At 42.5% G+C, this 23,559-nt stretch overlaps 1 protein-coding gene across 2 annotated transcripts in view; it reads right to left on the bottom strand.

Annotated features, from left to right (window-relative positions):
- Window positions 1-23,559, bottom strand: part of LOC145358227 (protein Niban 2-like) — a 206,121-nt gene that overhangs the window by 81,009 nt on the left and 101,553 nt on the right. For both annotated transcript variants that reach the window (XM_080212065.1, XM_080212066.1), the window contains exons 3-4: window positions 12,829-12,957; window positions 4,925-5,030 (exon numbers count right to left, since the gene is read on the bottom strand). In XM_080212065.1, the coding sequence (XP_080068191.1) occupies window positions 4,925-5,030; window positions 12,829-12,957 (235 nt within the window). The remainder of the gene's footprint in view (window positions 1-4,924; window positions 5,031-12,828; window positions 12,958-23,559) is intronic.

The raw sequence follows: 23,559 nt of genomic DNA, 5'->3' as shown, positions 1-23,559 counted from the left end.
AACTCCATGCCCCCTGACCTTCTGCAATAACCTCTTGTGAGGTGCCTTGTCAAACGCCTTCTGAAAATCAAGACAGACCACATCCACCAGCTCTCCTCTATCCACCCCCAACTGCACAGGTGTCATCAGCCTGTGGTTACGAAAGCCCGAGGCCAACATTGCACACCTATCACCACACGCAGCTTGTTGTGGTTCTATCCGATCTCCGAGTCCAAAACCTCACTTTCTTAACCTTTTCGTCTGCACTGCATCACTCTAGGTTGTAGTTAAGTGATAAAGCGACCATTGCCAAAGGCAGAATAACACTTAACTATGTCAAGAATGCAAAATGCTCACCAAAAAGGAGTGGAAGTAAATTGGTCACATAGGCATTTCCTGCTCCATTCTCATTATACACCCACCTTGGCACAATGCAATCGCAAGAGATCAAAGAAGAATTCACCTTATTTTTAAAGCAACAGCCACAAACAACAACAAAATAAGACATCAACTGTTTGTGGCCCAAAATATAATTTGGATGGACCGAAAAATGACTGAACAATTCAATGTTACAACTGTTAAGTAAAATTGCAACAATCCTGAAAATGCTATGGTCAATACTGAAGGAGAAAAATATTCAACTACAGGAGCCTAGGGGTGACACGGTGGTACAATGGTTAGCACTGCTGCCTCACAGCTCCAGGGACCTGGGTTCGATTCTCAGCTCAGGTCACTGCCTGTGGAATTTGCACGTTCTCCCTGCATCCGCGTGGCTTTCCTCTGGTTTCCTCCAAAAGATGTGTGGGTTAGGTGCACTGGCCATGTTAAATTGCCCCTTACTGTCCCAGGATGCATAGGTTAGCAGGATTAGTGGGGTTAGGAAGACAGGGCCTAGCTTGGATTGCTGTTGGTGCAGACTAAATGGGGCGAATGGCCTCCTCCTGCACTAAAAGGTTTCTATGATTATTAAAGCCTGCATCATGAATTTTCACTCTGCAAACCAAACAATCTTGCTAGCATTTCATCTCATTTTTCTAACAAAGGAGCTAACAGGAACTTGCTTAATGGATCGCATAACCACAAAGTACAACACAATGGAAGAATACCCTATACCTAGTCAAGAGATATCTTGCTTTGGGATGGAGTTAAAACATTAAATGCAAATTAAACAACTAGACTGGAAACTAGGCCTGATTTGAGTTGTACAAAGTTCCCTTTTGCTGCAGATTATAAAATGGTGTTTCCTCTTGAGATACATGGTCAGAAGCCACCGTTTTACTGCTAACCACAATGGTTTGTGGCCTCACGCTTTCAAATCAGATTGTAGGCCTAGACAACACTGCATGCTCCAAAGAGAAACAGATAGTCCTCGCATCAGAAGATCTTGAAGCTTTTTAAATACAGTGAATTTTAATACATGGAGCAACCCCAGGACTGAGGGTCGGAAAACTAATTATTTTAAGCTTACAAAATTAAGTTCTCTCTCGAGAGGTAGGTGGGCAGATAGCTTATGTTGACTGCAAGTTGGGAGGCAATTATCTGGAGGCTAATATAGTTGAAACACTCCTGGTGGTGGTATGACCTCACAGCACCAGGGACCCAGGTTTGATTCCCAGCATGAGTCACTGTCTGTGTGGAATCTGCACATTCTCTCCATATCTGTGTGGGTTTCCTCCCACAGTCCAAAGATGTGCGGGTTAGGTTGATTGGTCATGCCAAGTTGCCCCTTAGTGTCAGGGGGACTCAGCTGGGTAAATGCATGGGTTATGGGGATGGAGCTTGGTTGGGATTGTTGTTGGTGCAGACTCAATGGGCCAAATGGCCTCCTTCTGCACTGTAGGGATTCTATGAACTAAAAGATGAACAAAGACAAAGGTGTGCAGGTTAGATGGATTGGCCATGCTAAATTGCCCCTTAATGTCAGGGGGACTAGCTAGGATAGATTCATGGGGCTATGGGGTTGAGACCTGGGTGGGATTGTGGTCGGTGCAGGCTTGGCGAACCAAAGGCCTCCATCTACATCATGGGGATTCTATGATGTGTCACTTAGACAGGAGGGGCACTATGCGTCACCTTTTAATCTTTGCATTTTTAAACCCACTGCGTCAGTGTTAGTAGAAACAATTTTAAAAATGTAACGACGCTAGTATAATTCACCCAGTAAAATGAGCACAATGTCAAAGATCACCAAGTTAAGATGTCATCAAAAAGCATACATGAAGACTGAGCAATTGGTTTGGCAACATGTTTTGACACTCAGCCAGCTGTGTTATAAATATCTTAAATAATTTTAGATAGTCGTGTGTACAATTTGTGCCGTCTTTCCCAAGAATTGGTTAACAATTATAATTTGAGCCAAGTCTAATTCTGCTGAACTGTGAGACCCACTAAAATTAGTGCAAAAGCAGTGGATACAGAGACTAAAGAATATTTACCTTTAACAAGTCTTGATTTTGTTTTAAAAGTAGCCAGAAATCTCAATAGCATTTCAATAATTGTGGATATGTCTAGATCAAGATTTGACAGACAATTCAATGGTGTATGTTTATTTTATTTATTAGTGTCACATGTAGGCTTACATTAACACTGCAATGAAGTTACTGTGACAATCCCCTAGTTGCCACGCTCTGGTGCCTGTTCGGGTACACTGAGGGAGAATTTAGCATGGCCAATGCACCTAACCAGCACGTCTTTGGAGTGTGGGAAGCATAGCTTAGCACCTGGAGGAAACCCATGCAGATACAGGGAGAATGTGCAGGCTCTGCTCAGACAGTGAACCAAGGAATCAAACCAGGCCCCTGGTGCTGTGAGGCAAGAGTGCTAACCACTGTGCCACCTGTGTGTTGTCTGTATATGTGAAGCAGTGAGCGGGTGCAGGGGGCGGGGGTGCAAGAGGAGGCAGAGGCAAGCAAAAAAATGATTTAAAATCACAAGCACACTGCCGAAGGCTGAAGATTCATTTTCACTCCAGCTCACTGCTGCTCTCCACTATTAACCGACCAACTCTTTCCCTGAACAATTCCATTTTCTCTCGCAGCTCTGACGTGACTACTTGCAATGACTACTTGCTACCCACTGGCCAACCGCTCTTCCACAAAGAATCATCTCAATAAAACAACACTCACCCTCCAAAAGCAGTGCAAACTGGAGGCTGATAAGGATACATATCCCGTTACAGGGTTAATACATATTAAGCATTTATAGTTCATTCATACGTGGTGTACGTTGAATCTTACAACTTAGAGAAAAAAGGGAAAGGCAAATTCATTGAAGAGGATTGTTGGATTGGTTCTTGTAAAAGTAATTCTGCAGATAGCAGCCACTGTATTATGGCATGAGGTTTTCAGTCACATTAAAAAGTTAAATGGGATACATCGTTTCTATATTTTAGCAGGTAAATTTCCTATTAAAGTGTTTATCCAAAATTGCTTTTAGTTCATTTGTTGCCGTAAAAGTCTTAAAATTTAAAAGGAAGATTTCAAGTTGGTCACAGGGAATTCAAATATCTCTTTAAAAATTGACACTACATCGATACCTACAGTAACTATGTGAAATAGGCAAATGTCTGAGTATTTTGCCAATTTTTGATTATATTGTCTGTTTTACATTTGCATACATCTTAAATCAATAATTAGTAAGCCTTTAAATGCAACACCAAATAGTCAATATTTCTTAACATATAACTGATCAACACATCCACGACACAAAGTGTTATTAAGAGTCACACTATCATGGTCAGACCAGCTTTACTGGACTTTTCTTCTCTCCCCTACACAACCTCCTGACAAGAAGCAGAAAAAACACAGAAAAGGGATGGGAGATGGACACCAATGGAAATAGAATACTTAAAATAAACTTACCTCTGACCCTAGGCAATCAAAAATCATTTACATTGACTCCTTTTAGACCACAATGTAAATAGAAGTGGTTGAAACAGTCACAAAATAATTCCCTCAAAGCCTTCACTTTGATGGCTCCCACAATAAATCTTATCAATTTATAAATTGAACAAGATTACATATACTAAGCTGCTCCAATTGCATACCAAAAAAGTTCAGAGGTCAATTTACTCAGCAAAACTGTCTTCCAGAGGGGTCACATACACTTCACTCCTGTTAGGCTTCACAATGAAGGAAAGTTCTGCATAAACACTCTCTGGGCTAAAAATATAATCAAGGAAAATGCCAAAGTATTCATTTGCCCCTACTGGTCACCCCTGGTTAATTATCACCTCCATTTCTGCAACAGAAATGAGATATGACCCCTGTTATGCTTAGTGTATTTCCTCATGTGCTTTGTGAGATCCCTTTTACATGGAGATTTTTATATCCTATATATCACACTGAGTTAATCACAGTATTCCATGGGTGCTTATTTATTTTGAAACTCATTAAGTGTTCAGAATACAAGACAAGTGAGGCATAGGCTTTATAAGACAGAATCTGTTTAATAAGCATTTTGACAAAACATGAATGGAGGAAATCTAGATGATGTCCTGGACATTAAGTCGCACTCTTTGAATTTATTTCCCCATCAAGATTTGCCCAATATTTATCTTGGAATAGGTAGCTAATTGTGTATGCTTGGCTGATTTCTTCCAACATCTCCTCTTTTATCTTAATTTGTTACATGCACCCCTCTCTCTCTCCCCATAATTTCACCAGAGAATGGCATTGTAGCAGAGTGGTTAGCACTGCTGCTTCGCAGCACCAGGGACCCAGGTTCGATTCTCGGCTTGGATCACCGTGTGGAGTTTCATCCGGGTGCTCCAGTTTCCTCCCACATTCTGAAAGGCGCGCTGATTAGGTGCATTGACCCGAACAGGCGTGGGACTGTGGCAACTAGGGGAACTTGACATTAACTTCATTGCAGTGTTAATGTAAGCCTTACTTGTGACTAATAAACAAACTTTAATTTAACTTTGTATAAATATGGTACTGGTTACCTGGCATACTGTTATTAATCAGTTCCAGATATTGATCCATTGACTTCAGCACCTTGTAGCCTGCACAGTTAATTACTCCCTTAGGGTTGGCTCCTCGGTCAAAGGCCTGCAAGAGAAAATTGGATTTACAATATGTTAGTCATCTAGAGTAATTTGCTTTAACCCACTTCTTAATTTACATACACATCTATAAAATTAACACGATATCCAACAGTTTAAAAACCCCCAAAGGCTGATGTACAAGGGAACAAGAAAGGAAGAGTCTCATCAGCTTCTCTGTAGCTTCCCCACTATGACCCAGGAAGTTCCATTGCCAAAGTCCTGCTAAAATGCAATGCCTCATCCTGTCAGATTGGATCTTGTCCGCTCAAACACAAAATCATGTGCAATGCCTCATTTTATCAGTCCCTTGCCTGGGGACATTGAATTGAATGAATTTGAATTTGGTTATTTTGGATGGAGTAAAAGATTTTTAAAAAAATGCAAGTTCCACTGTGAACTCCAACCTGAAACAAAAACTCAGTTACCAAATTGGCTATGGCCATTTTAAAAAAAAAAGTACATCCAACCAGAGTACTGAAACCAAACGAGGCACTGCATACCCCTACACCTTTAGAGTAGGCAATGGCCAAGCGGTATTCTCTAGATTATTAATTCATAAACTCAGCAAATGTTCTGGGGACCTGGGTTCTAATCCCGCCACGGAGATGGTGGAATTTCAATTCAATAAAAATATCTGGAATTATAAATCTACTGATGACCATGAAACCACTGTTGATTGTCAGAAAAACCCATCTGCTTCACTAATGTCCTTTAGGGAAGGAAATCTGCCACCTTTACCTGGTCTGGCTTACATGTGACTCCAGAGCCACAGCAATGAGGTTGATTCTCAACTGCCCTCTGAACAAGGGCAACTAGGGCTGGCCAGCCCATAAATCAATAAACCTGCCACTTCCACACAAACCTCCCCTACCCATCCAACCAGGAAAAAAACCCAGGCTACTGGTTTTTTTTTCATATTTAGGTTTTTCATCCACTAGCTGTGTCTGGTGTGAATTTTGTAGAATGAGAAAAACACTTGTTAGCCTGATCGTCTTAGTGATATTGAAATCAAATCACCGAGGTCTACTGATTATCTGTAGCCTTTGTACAACAGGAAGAATAAAAGTTAATACATAATCCCTAAAGATCCACCTCTGCAATCTAAAAAAAGAAAGGCCAGGGAACCAGCCCAGTCTAACGTTACGGTGCTTCCGGAATCAAGAGCACAGTTTGGGGTCTGAAGAAATAAAGGACTGGAAGCCACCTTTAAACGTTTGTGTCTCACAGGACAAGCCAATTCTCAGCTGAGTCCAACAAGGAACAGTTGAAAGTTCATGTTCCTCTTTCACAGAGAGGATTCGTTTTTGATCTTTTTACACATCTTTCACTGGACTCTCGGGTCAGTATAATTGGCAGACAACAGAGAAATGATACATTAGTCTGACAGGAAAGGTTTCCGGCATTGTATTCTTGTACTGAACCCAATATTTCACATCTGCAAATTGCTAGTGAAAAATAGAATAAAGCAGCACGGCAAGGGGAATGCTCCTTAGTCGCACAGAATTGGGCGAGATCACTGATAATGATAAGCATTGGAAAGGAGTGGGGGGCACGGAGAGGTGTTGGAAGAGGAACATTTCATGAAGGATCAGATGACACCCGTTAAAGAGGCCTGCATTGATAACATTCTACAAGAATGTTGATGGCTTCAGTTCCGATTATCTGTGGTATACAGTGAAGGAAAATGTTGGGAACATAGCCAAGTCCATCGTCCATCACATGCATACTGGCAGTAACGCAAGATTATTCTCCAGGTGTAAGTCATACCTAGCACTAAGAAAGATGGCAGCAGGCACACCACCACCTGGAAGTTCTGCTCCAAGCCACTCACTGTCCTGATTTGGAAAGGAGTGGCACAGCGCTGCTTCACAGCATCAGGGACCTGGGTTCAAATCCCAGCTCGGGTCACTGTCTGCGAGGACTCTGCACATTCTCCCCGTATCTGCGTGGGTTTCCTCAGGGTGCTCCAGTTCCCTCCCACAGTCTGAAAGACTTGCTGATTAGGTGCACTGGCTGTGCTAAATTCCCCCTCAGTGTACCCGAACAGGTGCCAGAGTGTGGCAACTAGGGGAGTTTCACAGTAACTTCATTGCGGTATTTATGTAAGCCTTATGATTAATAAATGAACTTTTTTCCTCCACTGTCACTGTGCCAAAATCCTACAAGTCCCTCCCTAACAGCACTGTGGGTGATCCAACACAGTAAGTAGTCTTACAACACCAGGTTAAAGTCCAACAGATCTATTTGGTAGCAAACACCACTAGCTTTCAGCCCTGAAAGCTCGTGGTGTTTGCTCCCAAATAAACCTGTTGGACTTTAAGAAGTCTCACAACACTAGGTTACTGTGAATACCCCAGTCCAACACCGGCATCTCCACATCACGGTGATCCAAAGCTACATGGGCTGCAGTAGTAGAAGGCAGCCGGCCACCACCACCACCACCCTGTCAAGGGCAATAAAGGATGGGCAATAATTGCTGGCCTAGCCAACGAAGCCCCCACCCCATAAACAATTAAAAAAAAAATCAAAGCCCCTCTTTCTGCTTCATGATTAACATTTCCTCATGTTAAGTTGGAGGGGAAGTTTGGGACACCAGCTGTTTGGGCAAGGTTTTCCACCTTCATGCTCAGATATAAGATCTATCATCTATCTGTTCACCCTCAATAAAGTGCACTGCAATCTTAGCGTGTGAACAATAATCGGCAGAATGTGGAGACTGCTTCCTATGTTTTTTGGGCAGAAGATGCAGGACAACATGCCATTATAATACGCAAGACGATAATCTTTCATCTCATCTGGGAGCTATAATGTTTATTGGTTCCACATTTCCTTCCAATCGGTTTCAAACTGTGGGCATTTAATTTACTTTAAAAATGTACAGCCAAGTGAGAGAGAGATCACTGGATAAAAGGCATGTTGTGGCCAAGGAGATGCGCCATGGGTAATTAAATATAATTCTATTCACCTGAGGTCATGCTGGGCAAGTATTGGTCAGGAGCTGCTGTGACAAGACCGCATAAAAAAAGTTGTCCAACCCTAACCTAATCCAAGGAAAACAATCAGGATTTCAGAGCAGCAGTAAAGTTAATTATGAGTGTTTCCATAATTATAACATTGACTTTTCATCGCTTACTAGGATCCTCAGGCATGGTTGGTGTCTGCGTGGGTTTTCTCCCACACTCCGAGGATGCGCAGGTTATACGGATTGCACCCCTCCCTCCCTGCCCGCCCCCCCAGCTCCCCTCACCCGACAAAGAATGGATGCTAACCCTTTGCAAACACCCTCACCGTTCCAAATTCACACTGCTATCTAAAATTCAGTTCCAGCAGTAACTGAGTACATTGAATCCTACAAACGCAGACACGATTTGTCAAGTAGCGACGATGTGTGAATTCACGTATATTGTGAACATGAGAAAAAAAAAGAACAGGGGGGTCTATGGAAATGAGAGTCAATGCACTGCTTTTGAGGAGCAAGACTGGGAAGAAAAAAACGTTTTTTTTTGTAACTTTTTAAAATTCATTTGTGGGCCCTGGTCATTGCTGGCTGGCCAGCATTTATTGCCCATCTCTAGATGTCCTTGGAGGGCAGTTGAGAGTCAACCACATTGCTGTGGTCCTGGAGTCACATGTAGACCAGACCAGGTAAGAATGGCAGATTTCCTTCCCTAAAGGACATTAGTGAACCATGGGTTTTTCTGACAATGATTTCATGTTCATCAGTAGATTCTTAATTCCAAATTTCTTTTATTGAATTCAAATTCCACCATCTGCCATGGTAGGATTCAAATCCAAGCATTGGCAATAGTCTAGCGATAATACCACTGGGTCACTGCCTCTTTTCTTGATCGGTTGCATACATACACTTGTATTTCAGCATTTAAAGGAATAATAGGCTGGAATTCTCCGATGGTGTGCCAGCGAGAACTGAAAACCTGACACTCAGCCAAATCTCCAACCACAGCAGTGGGACTGGAGAATGCCAGCTGCATTTGAGGTCGGAGAATTCTGGCTATGGCTTCCTTATACGTAAAGTTGCCAAATCCTTGGCAACACTGCAGCACAAGTAGTGTTGTGTCCAACTTCAGGTTTGCAAGATAAATGCTTTTTGATACGAGTCGAGATATTTCTTGGTTCAGAAGCTGAACCCGCTACAAGTATCTCAAACTACGAATAGTGAAGCTCTGATAACTGTCAAACATTTCAGTCCAATGATTGATTTCCTGTTTTTTTTTCAATCTTGCACACAGATCCAAATACAGATGGCGACTGTAAGAACTCCAGAAATGTATGGTTGAAACAGTGAATTTCTTAGAGATATAATCTGCTGGCGAGAACTGTCCAACAGTTGTAGATCTTAGAATCTCTATAGTGCAGGAGGCGGCCACTCAGCCCAAGTCTGCACCAACAACAATCCTACCCAGGTCCCATCCCCGTAACCCCAAGGATTTACCCTGCTAATCCCCAAGGGGCAATTTAGCATGGCCAATCCACATAACCCCACGTCTTTGGACTGAGGTGGGAAACTGGAGCCCACACAGACACAGGGAGAATGTGCAAACTCCACACAGTCACCCAAGGCCGGAATTGGACCCGGGTCCCTGGCACTGAGACCGCAGTGCTAAACCACTGTATCACTTAATTCTCATGTCTTTGGTAGATAAAGCTGCAAAATTCATGTTTCTGGGCATTTTCATTAGTAAACATCCATTAACTGTATGAGCAAAGGAATGACAAGGAAGTTGATTGTAATTATTATGGAAAATAAAATCAAACCTACACACTTGGATGATTCCCAACTGTCAAGGTGTGGGAGGAGGGTAGGATATTTGGATACGCTGTCTAGCCTTTGTGACTCCACAATCTGTCACAAGCACCAATTTAAAAAACAACATGCATTGGAGGTCTGACATGAAAGCAAGTAACAGTTTGTCAAACCTTGTGCAAAGAAAATATAAATTTATGTTTTGTTTGATAGTTCCTTCCGCAGAAGTAAAAACAAAAGATAGTGAAGTCCTTTTGTACAGTGAGAGAAAGGATCCAGGAAGGAGAGGGGTGGGGGTTAAAGAGGAAGACAATAAACACTCAAGTCCCAGAGAGGAAGTAAACAGGCTAAATGGATTGCAGACTGTTCAACAGAAAGCCAGGACCCATTTGGATGATAGACCCCCAAGGGTAAGACAATGAAGATGTCTCGTGGAACATTGAAGTAGTGTCAAAATAGATGAGAGGACAGTGAAAAGCATGAACTATCCAGCTGAGGAAACAACAGCTAAAGCGACAAGATAAAGGAAAAGAAGTGGGCTAAAACAAGGCTGCCCAAACTGAGAGACACGCCCCAATGAGGTCACAAGTTGAGATTCTAGGGTAATGAAGACCCAACTGAATGTTAATTGTGATTTTCTTTTCAGTGCTCATTTGGTGGTACACTGCAGTGCCTGTTCAGGTACATTGAGGGAGAATTTAGCATGGCCAATGCACCTAACCAGCATGACTTTGACTGTGGGAGGAAAGTTGTATAAGCTGTATAAGACCTTTGTCAGACCCCACTTGGAGTACTGTGCTCAGTTCTGGTCACCTCATTACAGGAAGGGTGCAGAGGAGATTTACAAGGATGTTGCCTGGATTGGGTGGCATGCCTTGAGGATAGGTTGAGAGAGCTCAGTCTTCCCTTGGAGAGGAGGAGGATGAGAAAAGTGACCTGATAGAAGTGTATAAGATCTTGAGAAGTATTGATCGGGTGGATTCTCAGACTTTTTTGGCAGCCATTTCAGCCCTGGGGAAAGAGGACACAGGTTTAGGGTGCTGGGGAGTAGGTACAGAGGAGATGTCAGGGGTAAGTTTTTTCACTGAGGGTGGTGGGCGTGTGGAATCAGCTGCCGGCAATGGTGGCGGAGGCGAATTTGATAGGGTCTTTTAAAAGACTTCTGGATGAGTACATGAAACTTAGTAGGATTAAGGGTTGTAGGTAAGCCAAGTAGAGATATTCGGCGCAACTTGTGGGCCGAAGGACCTGTTTGTGCTGTAGGCCTTCTATGGTCTATGAAACTGGAGCACTCAGAGGAAACCCATGTAGTCACAGGGAGAAGGTGCAGACTCCACAGAGTGGCCCAAGCTGGAAATCAAATCCGAGTCCCTGGCACTGAGGTGGCAATGCTAACCACTGTGCCACCATGTTGCCTAGGTGCTGAGGATCTTGTTTGAATTTGTGGCTCTAGCACTATCGAAGTAATCAAGATGTCCTGTGACATGCTGTTTGTGTTTTTTTTTTAAAAACGCAGATTGCAATTGTGATTATCGTCCTGAAATCTTTTGTCTGGTCATCCTGCAGGGTCAGGAAGAGGAACAGGAATAGACCATTTAGTTCTTTGAGCCCAAGTAGGAAGAACTCACTGACAACTGAAGTTGCAGAAAGTAAATCAGTGCTGGTATATACCAAGCACATACTGAGCTGGAGGTCTGTTGGTTGTTCACTCATTTCTCTGTGCATTAGGAAGATTTTGACTGCACTGTGACAGGAAAGAAGACTGGTTGTCAACCTTTAGGCCATCACTTTGTCCCATTGCCATGGAACCTTTTAAACTCCGGTTCAGCCTGTCTCTCATGATGGGTATTTATGAAGTACTTGAAACTTTAACAAAAAGTTGGTTTGCTAAGGGTGGGGCTGAACTATTTATCCACAGCATTTAGTCATGTCAAATTACTGCATTTACCATGGTTCTTTCAGAAATATGGACACTCCCAAAAAAAATTGCCACAGAAGAATGCGTGCACCTACTTTTCCAGGCTGTGATGTATTTAACTAGTGCAAGATGATTTATTGTGACAGTCACAATAATTGAAGTAAATCTTTGGTGCAAAGCTATTAAAAAGAATAAGCAATATTGTTCCATCCTTTAACGAGACCCATGGTTGATCTGTACCTTAATTCTATCTGTCCATCCGTGCTCCTTATCCCTTTCTATCCTTGGCTATCAATCTCAGGATTTACAGTGACGAATCGAGATGGCACCTTTTTGCTTTTTTCAATAGGGGAAAGCGTGTTCTATCAGCCAATTCTATCAACTGTTTGTGAATGGACCAGCTCAAATTAAGGTAATGGCCCCTTATTTTGGGCTCATGCACAAACAGATTGACAACCATGTGAGAAGCATCGAGCACACAGCACAAAGACCTAACAGTTTTTCAACTCTCAACTGTCTAGTCATCAGCATTGACCTATTATTTAATATGTGCACTGGGTAGCATCAGTCAGATTAAAAAATATATATTATACAAATTTCCTCATTGCGTTGGACCATAGTATATAGGAGCAGAATTAGGCCATTCAGCCCATTGAATGACAGAGCACACAATGTCTGATAAGTTTCTCAACCGCATTCTCCCGACTTTTCCCCATTACCTTTGATCCCCTTACCAAATCAAGAACCTATTGCTGTCTTAAATACACTCAATGATCCAATCTCCACAGCCTTCTGCGGCAAAGAATTCCACAGATTTACCCTCTGGCTGAAGAAATTCTTCCTCATCTCAACTCTAAAGGGTCATCCCTTTACTCTAAGGCTGTGCCCTCAGATCTTAGTGTCTCCTAGTAATAGAAGCATCTTTCCCATGTCCATTCTATCCAGGCCTTTTAGCATTCTGTAACTTTCAATGAGATTTCCCCCCCCCCCCTTATCTTTCTAGACTCTGTCGAGTACAGATCCAGAATCCTCAGACACTCCACAATAGGCTTTTCATTCCTGGTTAACGGTGATAGGTTATGGCTCACAATTGCTCCCGTAGGCTAAAAAGTAACATACCATTTTGCCATCATAAAATGCCACATCGTAGTCATCGTGGACGACAAAATATCTGTTCTTCCACTTCCTGTTTATTTCCATGTATTGATAGAGGTTGCCAGAGAAGATAACTTTATCCTTTAATGGAGCCTATAGGAAATAAAAGATAAAGGATGAATGAGTTTTCACTGTTCATCTGTAAACCACTTTTTTATTCATGATTAATTAGTGTCAAGCTATAAAAAGTGCAATAATGTTCCATCCTTCAATGAGATGGTTTATCTGTACTTTGATTCCATAAGCCTTTGCACCCCCTTGACTAACAATCTCAGATTTGAAATGATATACCAGCTCCGTTTATGTTGCTATTTTGTGGGAGCATATTCCACACTTCTACCAGCCAATTCTATTAAACAATGATATAGCTTCAAACAGAATATACTCTGATTCAAATGGACTGTACCAAGATTAGTTATGACACAGATCTCAAGAATTCCACAAAATATATGGCACTCCTTTTTGGAATAATTTTCTCAACTTATTGACTACATTCAGGACAGATTGCATATGTACTCAGTTTAAATAGATGAAAACATAGATGTTCAAGGTTGAGACTGTGGAACATTTTACAAGTTAATAACTGCTTAACAAGGGTATTTACCAAATAGGCTGAATAGAAAGACTTGTGCTGAAGCAAGATTGGAAACCTCAATATATTTTGATTTGGTTTACAATTGTCACATGTATTGCGATACCTTGAAAAGTATTGTTTTTTGTGCGTTATACAGATAAAGCATACTGTTCATGGCTGCTTTTCCAAGGCAGCAGAAAGTGTAGATGGATAGGAGGCTAGTTTGCGTGATGGATTGGGATACATTCACAAGTCTCTGTAGTTTCTTGTGGTGTTTGAGCAGAGCAGGAGCCATACCAAGCTGTGATACATCCAGAAAGGATGCTTTCAGTGGTGCATCTGTAGAAATTGCTGAAAGTCATAGCAGACATGCCAAATTTCCTTAGCCTCCTGATGGGATTTGAACCTGGGGTTCTGGGAGTATAACCCAGAGTCTCTGGATTATTTGTCCAGCAACAATACTAGTACACCAATGCCTCCCTTAATTGCTACTGTTCTAACTACTCTTCCTTAGGGAAGGAAATCTGCCGTCCTGACCCGGTCTGGCCTACGTGCGACCGCAGGTCCACAACAATGTCGTTGACTCTCAAATGCCCTCGGTAACGATCCATTCAGTTCAAGGGCAATTAGGGAAGGGCAATAAATGCTGGCCCAGCCAGTGGCACCCACATCCCATAAAATGAATTTTTAATAAAAAGGACCAAAATCTCAAAACTTGCTCTGCTCACAAGTACAACTTTATTTAATTGCAGCGAAATGAAAATTCTTTTGCATGTTGTTTTCAATTACCCGTCCCCACTGACTGCTGCTCTTCCTGGAGGTCTGCTGTGCTTTAGCCTCTGATTGCAACATAGTAGTCATACAAAAATTCAGTTAATTTTGACTTGGTACATGTATTTTTTTTTAAATTGCTCACAGGCAATCCTTTCCAGAACAGGCTTCCAGCTTTAAAAAGACAAAAATCACAGTAACCTCAATTTTGGAAAATGCATCAAAAAAAATGAGACAGGGCAACACCCAATCCATCACACAAACCAGCCTCCCATCCATTGACTCTGTCTACACTTCCCGCTGCCTCGGCAAAGCAGCCAGCATTATTAAAGGACCCCATGCACCCTGGATGTTCTCTCTTCCACCAGGAGAAAGAGACAAAAGTCTGAGGTCACGTAACAACCAACTCAAGACAGCTTCTTCCCTGCTGTTATCAGACTTTTGAATGTACTTACCTTGCATTAAATTGATCTTTCTCTACACCCTAGATGACTGTAACACTAAATTCTGCACTCTCCTCTCCTTCTCTACGAATGGTATGCTGTTTTGTCTGTAAAGCCTACAAGAAACAATACTTTTCATCTATGTTAGTGTGACAATAATACATCAAATCAAATCACCTCTAACCCCACCACAGCTGGGAACTGAACACTCAACCTTTAGTATTCATGTCTCCACTTTCACAAATTTCTGGACTCATCATTAGAAACAAACGATGCAGTTCTGTGAACTTGACCTACTGACTCGGGGCAGTGCCTTTGTTTGCTAAGGCCCCAAGCTCTGGATACCTTCCCTACACCTTGCTACCTCTTTTCAGGCAGCACAGCAGTTAGCATTGCTGTCTCGCAGTGCCAGGATTCGATTCCCAGCTCGGTTGACTGTAACGAGCCTGCACAAGTTTCCTCCAAGTGCTCAGGTTTCCCCTCTTCATCCTAAAAGTGCGCTGATTAGGTGCACTGGCCATGCTAAATTCTTCCTCAACGTTACTGCACAGGCACTGGTGTGTGGTGACTAGGGGATTTTCACAGCAACTTCATTGCAGTGTTAATGTAAACCTACTTGTAATACTAACAAATTTCTCTTTTATGACACTCCTTTAAAAAAAACTACCTCTTTGACCAAGCTTATAGTCATCTGACCCAACATCATCTTAAGTAGCTTGGTGACATGCTCTTTCACAATACTCGTGAAGCATCTCAGAACTTTCAATTGTAAGTTGAATGTAAGATGCCACATACATACGAGTAGCTGCTGCTCCTTGTAATACCAATGCTGAATGTTCTGAGTATTTCTGCAGCTGAAGTTACAGTGCAGTCTTATTGCATTCTTAATATAACCACTTATTTCCCAACCATAAGCAAAGCCTTTAAAGTTTTCTCTTTTCAAAGAAGGAGGAATGGCTTTGAATTGTAAAATGCAAACCCAAAACATTAGTGCATAACTTGGAATCATGTGTAATAAAAGAGAATACTGTTGCCTGCCATCATGAAGTGATGGCCCTGTCTATATTCAGAGCTATTTGAAAGCTTGCTACTTTAATTTAGTTCTTGACTTTTTCTAGATGATATTCAGCAGTTGGCAATTTTCTGGCTTGGCATTTGTGCAATAGAAATATTAAAACAATTCATTACTTTCCAACAATTATGCCCTTGTTCTCGTCTTACTCTCTCCCACACTATCTTCCTCCAGGTTATACAGAATCCCTACAGCGCAGAAGGAATCTATTTGGCCCATCGAGTCCAAACCTACCCCAATCCCATCCAGGGCCTTTTCCCATAACCTCACGTATTTTCCCCAATAATCCCCTGACACTAGGGTCAATTTAGCATAGCCAAACAACCCAACCCCCACACCTTTGGACTGTGGGAGGAAACCAGAACTCCTGGAGGAAACCCGCGCAGACACAGGGAGAACATGCAAACTATGCACAGACTGTGACCCAAGGCCTAAATTGAACCCGGGTCCCTGGCGCTGAGACAGCAGTGCTAACTACCATACCACTGTGCTGCCTAAAATCAAATTCAAATTTTGATATCTGTATCGTGGGATTCAAACCCACAGCATTAGCGGTGAGTCTTTGGCTTATTAGTTCAGTGACATACCACAATGCCACCACCTCCCATGTTATATCCTTCAGTACCACACAACTTGCCTGAGCTGGGTTGGTTCAGGCCACACACTTTAATCACACTTCATACCTGGCTGTATAGAATCCCTATAGTACAGAAGGAGGCCATTTGGCCCATCGAGTCTACACTGACCATAATACTACTCAGACCCTATCCCTGTAACCCCACACCTTTAACCTGCTAATCCCCCTGAGACTAAGGGTCAATTTAGCATAGCCAAACACAACCCACACATCTTTGGACTGTGGGAGGAAACAGGAGCATACAAAGGAAAACCACGCAGACACGGGAGAATGTGCAGACTCCACACAGACAGTGACCAGAGGCTGGAATTGAACCTGGGCTCCTGGTGCTGAGAGACAGCAGTGCTAACCACTGTGCCACCCATTTCCATACAGTGCCGTTGCAGAAGAGATATCTCCTTTGCACTTTAAAATCCAGTCCAGCTTCACGTGACAATGTGATCTTCTTTCTCGTCCAGTATCACGTGGGGAACAATTGTTAGTTCTGCCTGTGGAGAATGCAACTTTCTAAACTATTTCCTCTCTCAAGATATTTGAGTGGCTTGAATCGGTGAGTGAGTTAAATAGCCACTGTGCTGTATAAAAAAAGGCTCAAACAAGGTAATCCTAATCTTGTTGTTCTGAGGCAGGGTTGGCGGGGGGGGGGGGGGGGGGGGTGGATGAGAGAAGAGGAGCAAACGAACCATTGACATTATTGAGTTACCCCATGCAAAACTGATGAATTAGCTCATATGACAGGCAGGAAGACAAACACTCATGTTTAAGAAAACACTTCCTTGTTGTTGGGCGTTAATTCATTTCATACTCACGCCAGCAAGTCATCCTCTTGCGTTGTTCTGCATTTTCCAAATCTACAGCTATGGCCTTGTTCCTGCACAAACTGCAGGTCTTGATGAGCCCTAATTGTCATGTTCCCAATTTAGAAAAAGTTCTTGTGATGTGGTACAATAAATGAGTCAAAAAGTTGAACTAGATTTCAGGCCAAAAGAAAAATCACCCAAATTACTCATTGAGAACACGTTCATTTCTCAAGAATAATGTGTCATTCTGTCTTGAGCAACATCTTGATGGGGTTCTAAGATTAAACACAACTACAATAGTGGGCCACGTGAAATTCCAAACTCCAGAAATCCTGCCATTTGGTCCATGCTCACTTAATTCCTGATCATTAATTGGTCTATATCATGAGGACATGGCATATTTTACTTTACCAAAAATTTTTGCTTTTCTGAATTTCAGTTTAAGAGGTGCATTAGTGAATGCCACACTGAGCTACCAGATTGTTAAGACATTGACTTCTCTGCCGTTCCACAGGCTACGTGGAACTTACTGATACCATAAAATTATGTTACGCGCACAGTAACTAGCCACGTCACTCTTGAAACTAGGGAGGGGGAACAACGGATAAAGTTCCTACTTCTAACGATCCATGGATTTTCTTTTAAAACTGACAGTGTGCACTCGAGGGCAATTTTTGAATATGTGTTCAAGGGATGTGGCTGGCAAGGCAGGCATTTGTTGCCAATCTCAGTTTGCTCCTCAAAATGGTGAGGAGCCATTTTCTGTCCATGTGGTGACGGTGCACCCACATTGCTGTTTGGCAAAGAATTCCAGGACATTGGTCCAGGATAACAGAAGAAGGGCTGCACAGTTCTAAGACATGATTGAGTGCGACTTACAGAATCATAGTGCAGAAGAGGCACTTTGGCCTAACAAATCTGCAGTGTCATATGAGAAACAACTAACCTCCCACCTAATCCCACTAGGGCCATAGCCTTGAATATTATGACATGCCAAGTGCTCTTCCAGGTACTTTATTAATTACTGTCACAAAATAAGCTTGCGTTAACACTGCAATGAGGTTACTGTGAAAAATCGCCCAGTCGCCACACTCTGACTCCTGTTCAGGTACACCGAGGAAGAATTTAGCATGTCCAATGCACCTAACCGGTATATCTTTTAGACTGTGGGAAGAAACCGGAGGAAACCCACACAGATATGGGGAGAATGTGCAGACTTCACATAAACAGTGACTCAAGCTGGGAATTGAACCCAGGTCCCTGGGTGCTGTGAGGGAGCAGTGCTAACCACTGTGCCACTACTTTTTAAAAGAATGAGAGGCAACCTGCCTCTACCGCCCTGCCAGGCAGCACATCTGGGTAAAATGTTTACCCTCAAGGTAATAATATTTTTCCTCACATCTCCCCTAAATACCTTGCTACTCACCTTGAGCCTATGTCCCCTTGTGACACTCCCTTCAATTAAGGTGACAGATATTCTTTATCCACTCTACACCTCAATCAGGTTGCTCCTCAGTCTTCTCTGCTCCAATGAAAATGACCCAAGCCTATCCAACCTCTTCATAATTAAAATATTCCATCCCAGGCCACATCCTGAATAATCTCCTCTGCACCTCCTCCAGCGCAATAACATCCTTTCTATAACTTGGCGACCAAAACTATACACAGTACTCTAACTGCGATTTCACCAAAGTTCTATGCAACTCCAACGCGACCTCCCTCCTTTTGTAATCTATGCCTCGATTAATAAAGGCAAATGGCCCAAGTGCCTTTTTCAGCTTCCTAACATATCCCTCCACATTCAGAGATCTGTGGATAAACATGCCAAAGGTCCCTTTGTTCCATAGAACTTCTAGTATCATGCCATTGATTATTTCCTTGTCAAGGTCATCCGTCCAAAGTGTGTCAACTCTCACTTTTTAGGGTTAAATTCTATTTGCCACTTATCTGCCCATTTAACCATCCCGTCTGCATCTTGTGGTAACCCAAGACACACACAAGCACACACATTATTAACCACCTGACCAATCTTAATCCCAATTCCCATAGTCATCGTTTATACAAGTGACAAATAATAAGGGAACCAGCAGAGATCCTTGTGGTACACCACTGGACATTGGCTTCCAGTCACTCAAGCAGCCTTCTGTCATCACTGTCTCCTACAACTGAGCCAAATTTTGAATCCACTTTATCAAATTATCTTGTATCCCATGTGCATTTGCCTTCTTTACAAGTCTCCCATGTTGGACCTTGTCAAAGGCTTTGCTGAAATCCATGGACTTGGAGGGGAATTTACAAGTGATAGTCTGTTGTCCTGGTCCTTCCAGGCGGTAGGGGCCACGGGTTTGGAAAATATTGCCGAGTTGCTGCATGCAATCTTGTAGATGACACGTGTTGATTTGATTTGTCACATTAGGATACAGTGTATTGTTTATTGCGCTCTATACACACAAAGCATAGAGAAGGAGAGGTTGCAGAATATAGATGTTACAGTCATAGCTAGGATGTAGATCAGCTTAGTGGGTGATAGGACCATTAAAAAGGGTGATGGCAGCAGAGAAGAAGCTGTTCTCGAGTCACTTGGTACACCACCTCAGACTTTTGTCTTTTTCCCCCAGCAGAAAGTGGTGGAAGAGCATGTCTGAGGTGCATAGGATCCTTGATTATGCTGCCTTTCTAAGGCAGCGGGAAGTGTAGATGGAATCAATGGATGGGAGGTTGGTTTATGTGATTGACTGGACTATGTTCACAATCCATTATAATTTCTTGCAGTTTTGGTCAGAGCAGGAGCCATACCAAGCCGTGATATACCACAGAAAGCATTCTTTCTGGTTGTATCTGCAAAAATGCGAGAGAGGTGGAGGAGGAGTGAATGCTTAAAGTGATTTTTAGGGTGCTAAAGTAAAACTATTTATCTTCGGGAGGGGATCCACAACAACTTCACTTGTGATTGAATAACCTGCCCACGTTCACCACAGATCAACATGAGTCACTTTGATAAGATACTCGAGAGATCTCAGAATGCAAAGTCCTTGCGAGTAATCAATGTCGACACAAAGGAAAGAAATGAGACTATGGAAGCAAAGTAGATAGAAACATTAAATCACTTGACTGACAGAGTTAGATCCAAAACTAAGCTTCAAGGGTCAAGATTCAAATCATGTGCTCCAACAGTTCAAGTGTTTATGGAGTGTGGAGGAAATTATTTATTATGAAAGGAACAGTCATGAGATCAGAGCACAAGAACATGTTTGAAAAAAAAATGCATGCGAGGTTACGTGCTTGCAGAATTTTTAGTTAAGGCAATAAAGATTCAAAGGAATGGCACCGATCTCTATAGATGAACAATCATCCACTCTAACTCACTGAATACCCATGGATACTTTTTTTTAAAGAAAGTTTTAGAAACTAGAAGCCCTCTAGCTTGCTCCACCATTTACCATAGCTGATCCACATATTCAATATCTTGATCAAACAGACGAAAAAAGGGCAGAAGAGGACATTTAAATTAGGAAACATCTGAATCATCCAGGACACAAATGTTAATCTAACAGGTTAGAAGTAATCAAAAGAAATTTCAACAACTTCTACGTTTTACATAGCGAACAAAGCAAGACACATGAATGGATGCAATCCTGCTCCGCAGATGCTGTGGCCTAACTGGAGGAAGTGTTGTGCTATAATTGGGCTCCATGTTGAGTAAAAGGGAAGAGGATGGGCAGTGTTCTTGCTCTGAATATTAACCAGCACCTCACTTCTAAAAACAGTACACGAGGAGAAAATTGCAGCTTCAGAACAGATCAGGCATGTCCATGATACTTCCAATTACAGAGCAGGTCCATGATTTCCCTTGTCCATTTGGGAACCAGCTATTTGAATGAAGGATTCCCATGGATCCCTCCAATGTGTCTGAGGGAGGAATTAATGGAAAAGCAAATGGATTCCTCTCCTACTTCCCACCCTGTTTACTTCAGGCCTCAGGTCACTCCCTGAACCCAAGGAGGAAGGCAGGGCTACACCACCCGATTACTGTTTTGCAGTGAAAAAAATCAATTTCAGTAATCTGCTTACCAAATCATCAGTTCCCACAAGAACTCTTGCTTTTAACCACATCTACAACAACGCTGTGAACTTCATTCAAACCTCAAGATTTGGGAGATTGTTGACTGGAGAGTAGGCAAGGCGAGAGGGAGAAAAGTCATATAAACACTTGGAAACAGAATCCTCAAGCTTCTGTACTACTCATAAGGTTTAAACAAGAGAAAGGTTTATTCTTACACTGAACTAATTCCAGGTATCATGTATTTACAGGAATCTTTGGAAGACAGGAGGGGTCAGGGTAGGGGTGAATAAACCTGGCTGCCCATTTCAGGCAGATTGGCATTCAGGAGAAAAAGTTGGTCCCTATTCAAGTTACTGATCCAAAACCAGAACTCAACATTGGCTTGCCTTGGGGATGGCAAGATTCTGGGTTTCAAGCAGCACCATATTTGGAAGCAGAGTAACATTTGGCCAGTCTATTTAATATTTTCCATTGTATTCACTGCAGAGTATTAGGGCTTTTACAGATTTGGACAGTCTTTCTGTGGTCTGGAAGAGACTCAACCCAAAATACAATGAATTAGTTCAGGATTAGAATTATTTTCTTGCTCAGATTTCAAAGACTATCAAAACCTGAGGGCCTCCAGTTTCCCATTCCATAGTTGCTGGACAAGAGTTCACCTTCAATTTTTTCTAAAAGAAAATCAGACTGGATGCTCAAGTCAAGTCAACTTGCCCTAAATGAAAAACAAATACAGCAAAAAGATAATTATTTTTGGGTCTTCTTTCAAGAAACTGACTTCCCAGAGTTTCCAAAGGATTGTGAACGTAACCTAGTCCATCATGCAAACCAGCCTCCCATCCATTGATTTGACACTTCCTGCTGCTTCAGAAAAGCAGCCAGCGGAATCAAGGACCTCACATACCCTGGACACACACTGCCACCTTCTTCCTTCCAGGAGACAAGTGTGAGAGCATGTACCAACTGACTCAAGAACAGCATCTTCTCTGCTGTCAAACTTTGGAATGGATCTACCATATATTAAGTGGATCTTTCTTTACACACTATCTGTAACTGCAACATCTTATATTCTGCACTCTCTCTCCTTTCCTTCTCTCCTGTATACTCTATGAATGGTAATGTTTTGTTCCTATAGCACACAGGAAACAATACCTTTTCACTGTATCCCAAAATGTGACAATAAGAAATCAAATCAGACTGATTTCTATGTATACTGTGATTTGGATCTTTAAAATGAATTTGCTTCAGCTTGCACTAGATCACACTTAAGGATGAACATTTCATCTGTAGCGTGCTTCACAAGTTTCTGGTGTAGTGCCTAGATTGGAACATTGCTGTAGGGGTTCCCAAGGGTTACATCCTAGGCCCAATCACCTTCAGCTACTTTATCGATGACCTTCCCCCAACCATCAGGTCAGAAGTGTAGGTGCATGCTAATGATTTCAGAGTCATTTACAGCTCCTCAGATCCTGACATTGGATATGTCAATATCCAGTGAAACTCAGATGGCATTTGGGATTGGGCTGATGTGTGGGGTGCATATTACTTGCCACTTAAGTACCAGGCAGTGACCATATCCAAGACAGAAGAGACTAACCATTTCCCCTGGACATTCAAGGGCATTACTCTCACTGATATTCCACTGTCGACATTCTGGGGGTTACCATTGACCAGAAACTGAACTGGAGCAGCTGTATAAATACTGGTGCTACAATAGAAGGTCAGACACTAAGATGAGTAACTCACCTAACTCTCCAGAGCCATTTCCCCCAAAAAACATAAATCAAGAGTGTGATGGTATACTCTCCATTTGCTTGGATTAGTGCAGTACTAACATTCAAGAAGCTTGACATCATACTGGGTAACCCTCCAGAATGTTGACAGTGGGGTATCAGTGAGGGTAATGCCATCGAATGTCCTGGGGAAATGGTTAGTCTCTTCTGTCTCGGAGATGGTCACTGCCTGGTACTTGTATGGGGTGCATATTACTTGCCACATATCAGCCCAATCCCAAATGCCATCTGAGTTTCACCGGATATTGACATAGACAATGTCAGGATCTGAGAAGATGTAAATGACTGAAATCATTAGCATGCACCCACACTTCTGACCTGATGGTTGTGTGTGTGTGTGTGTGTGTGTGTGTGTGGGGGGGGGGGGGGGGGGGGGGGGGGTCATCGATAAAGTAGCTGAAGGTGACTGGGCCTAGGACATAAGCCTTGGGAACCCCTACAGCAATGTTCCAATCTAGGCACTATGCCATGTAGCCCCCTTGAGCAGCACTCCATCCATCAATTTAAAACAGTCCCACCCAGCACTGTGGCAAAAGTGTGTA

The sequence above is a fragment of the Carcharhinus amblyrhynchos genome, chromosome 25 (assembly GCF_965287045.1).
Source record: "Carcharhinus amblyrhynchos chromosome 25, sCarAmb.v2.hapA, whole genome shotgun sequence".
Lineage (NCBI taxonomy): Eukaryota > Metazoa > Chordata > Chondrichthyes > Carcharhiniformes > Carcharhinidae > Carcharhinus > Carcharhinus amblyrhynchos.
This window is presented reverse-complemented; position numbering and strand designations above follow the sequence as displayed.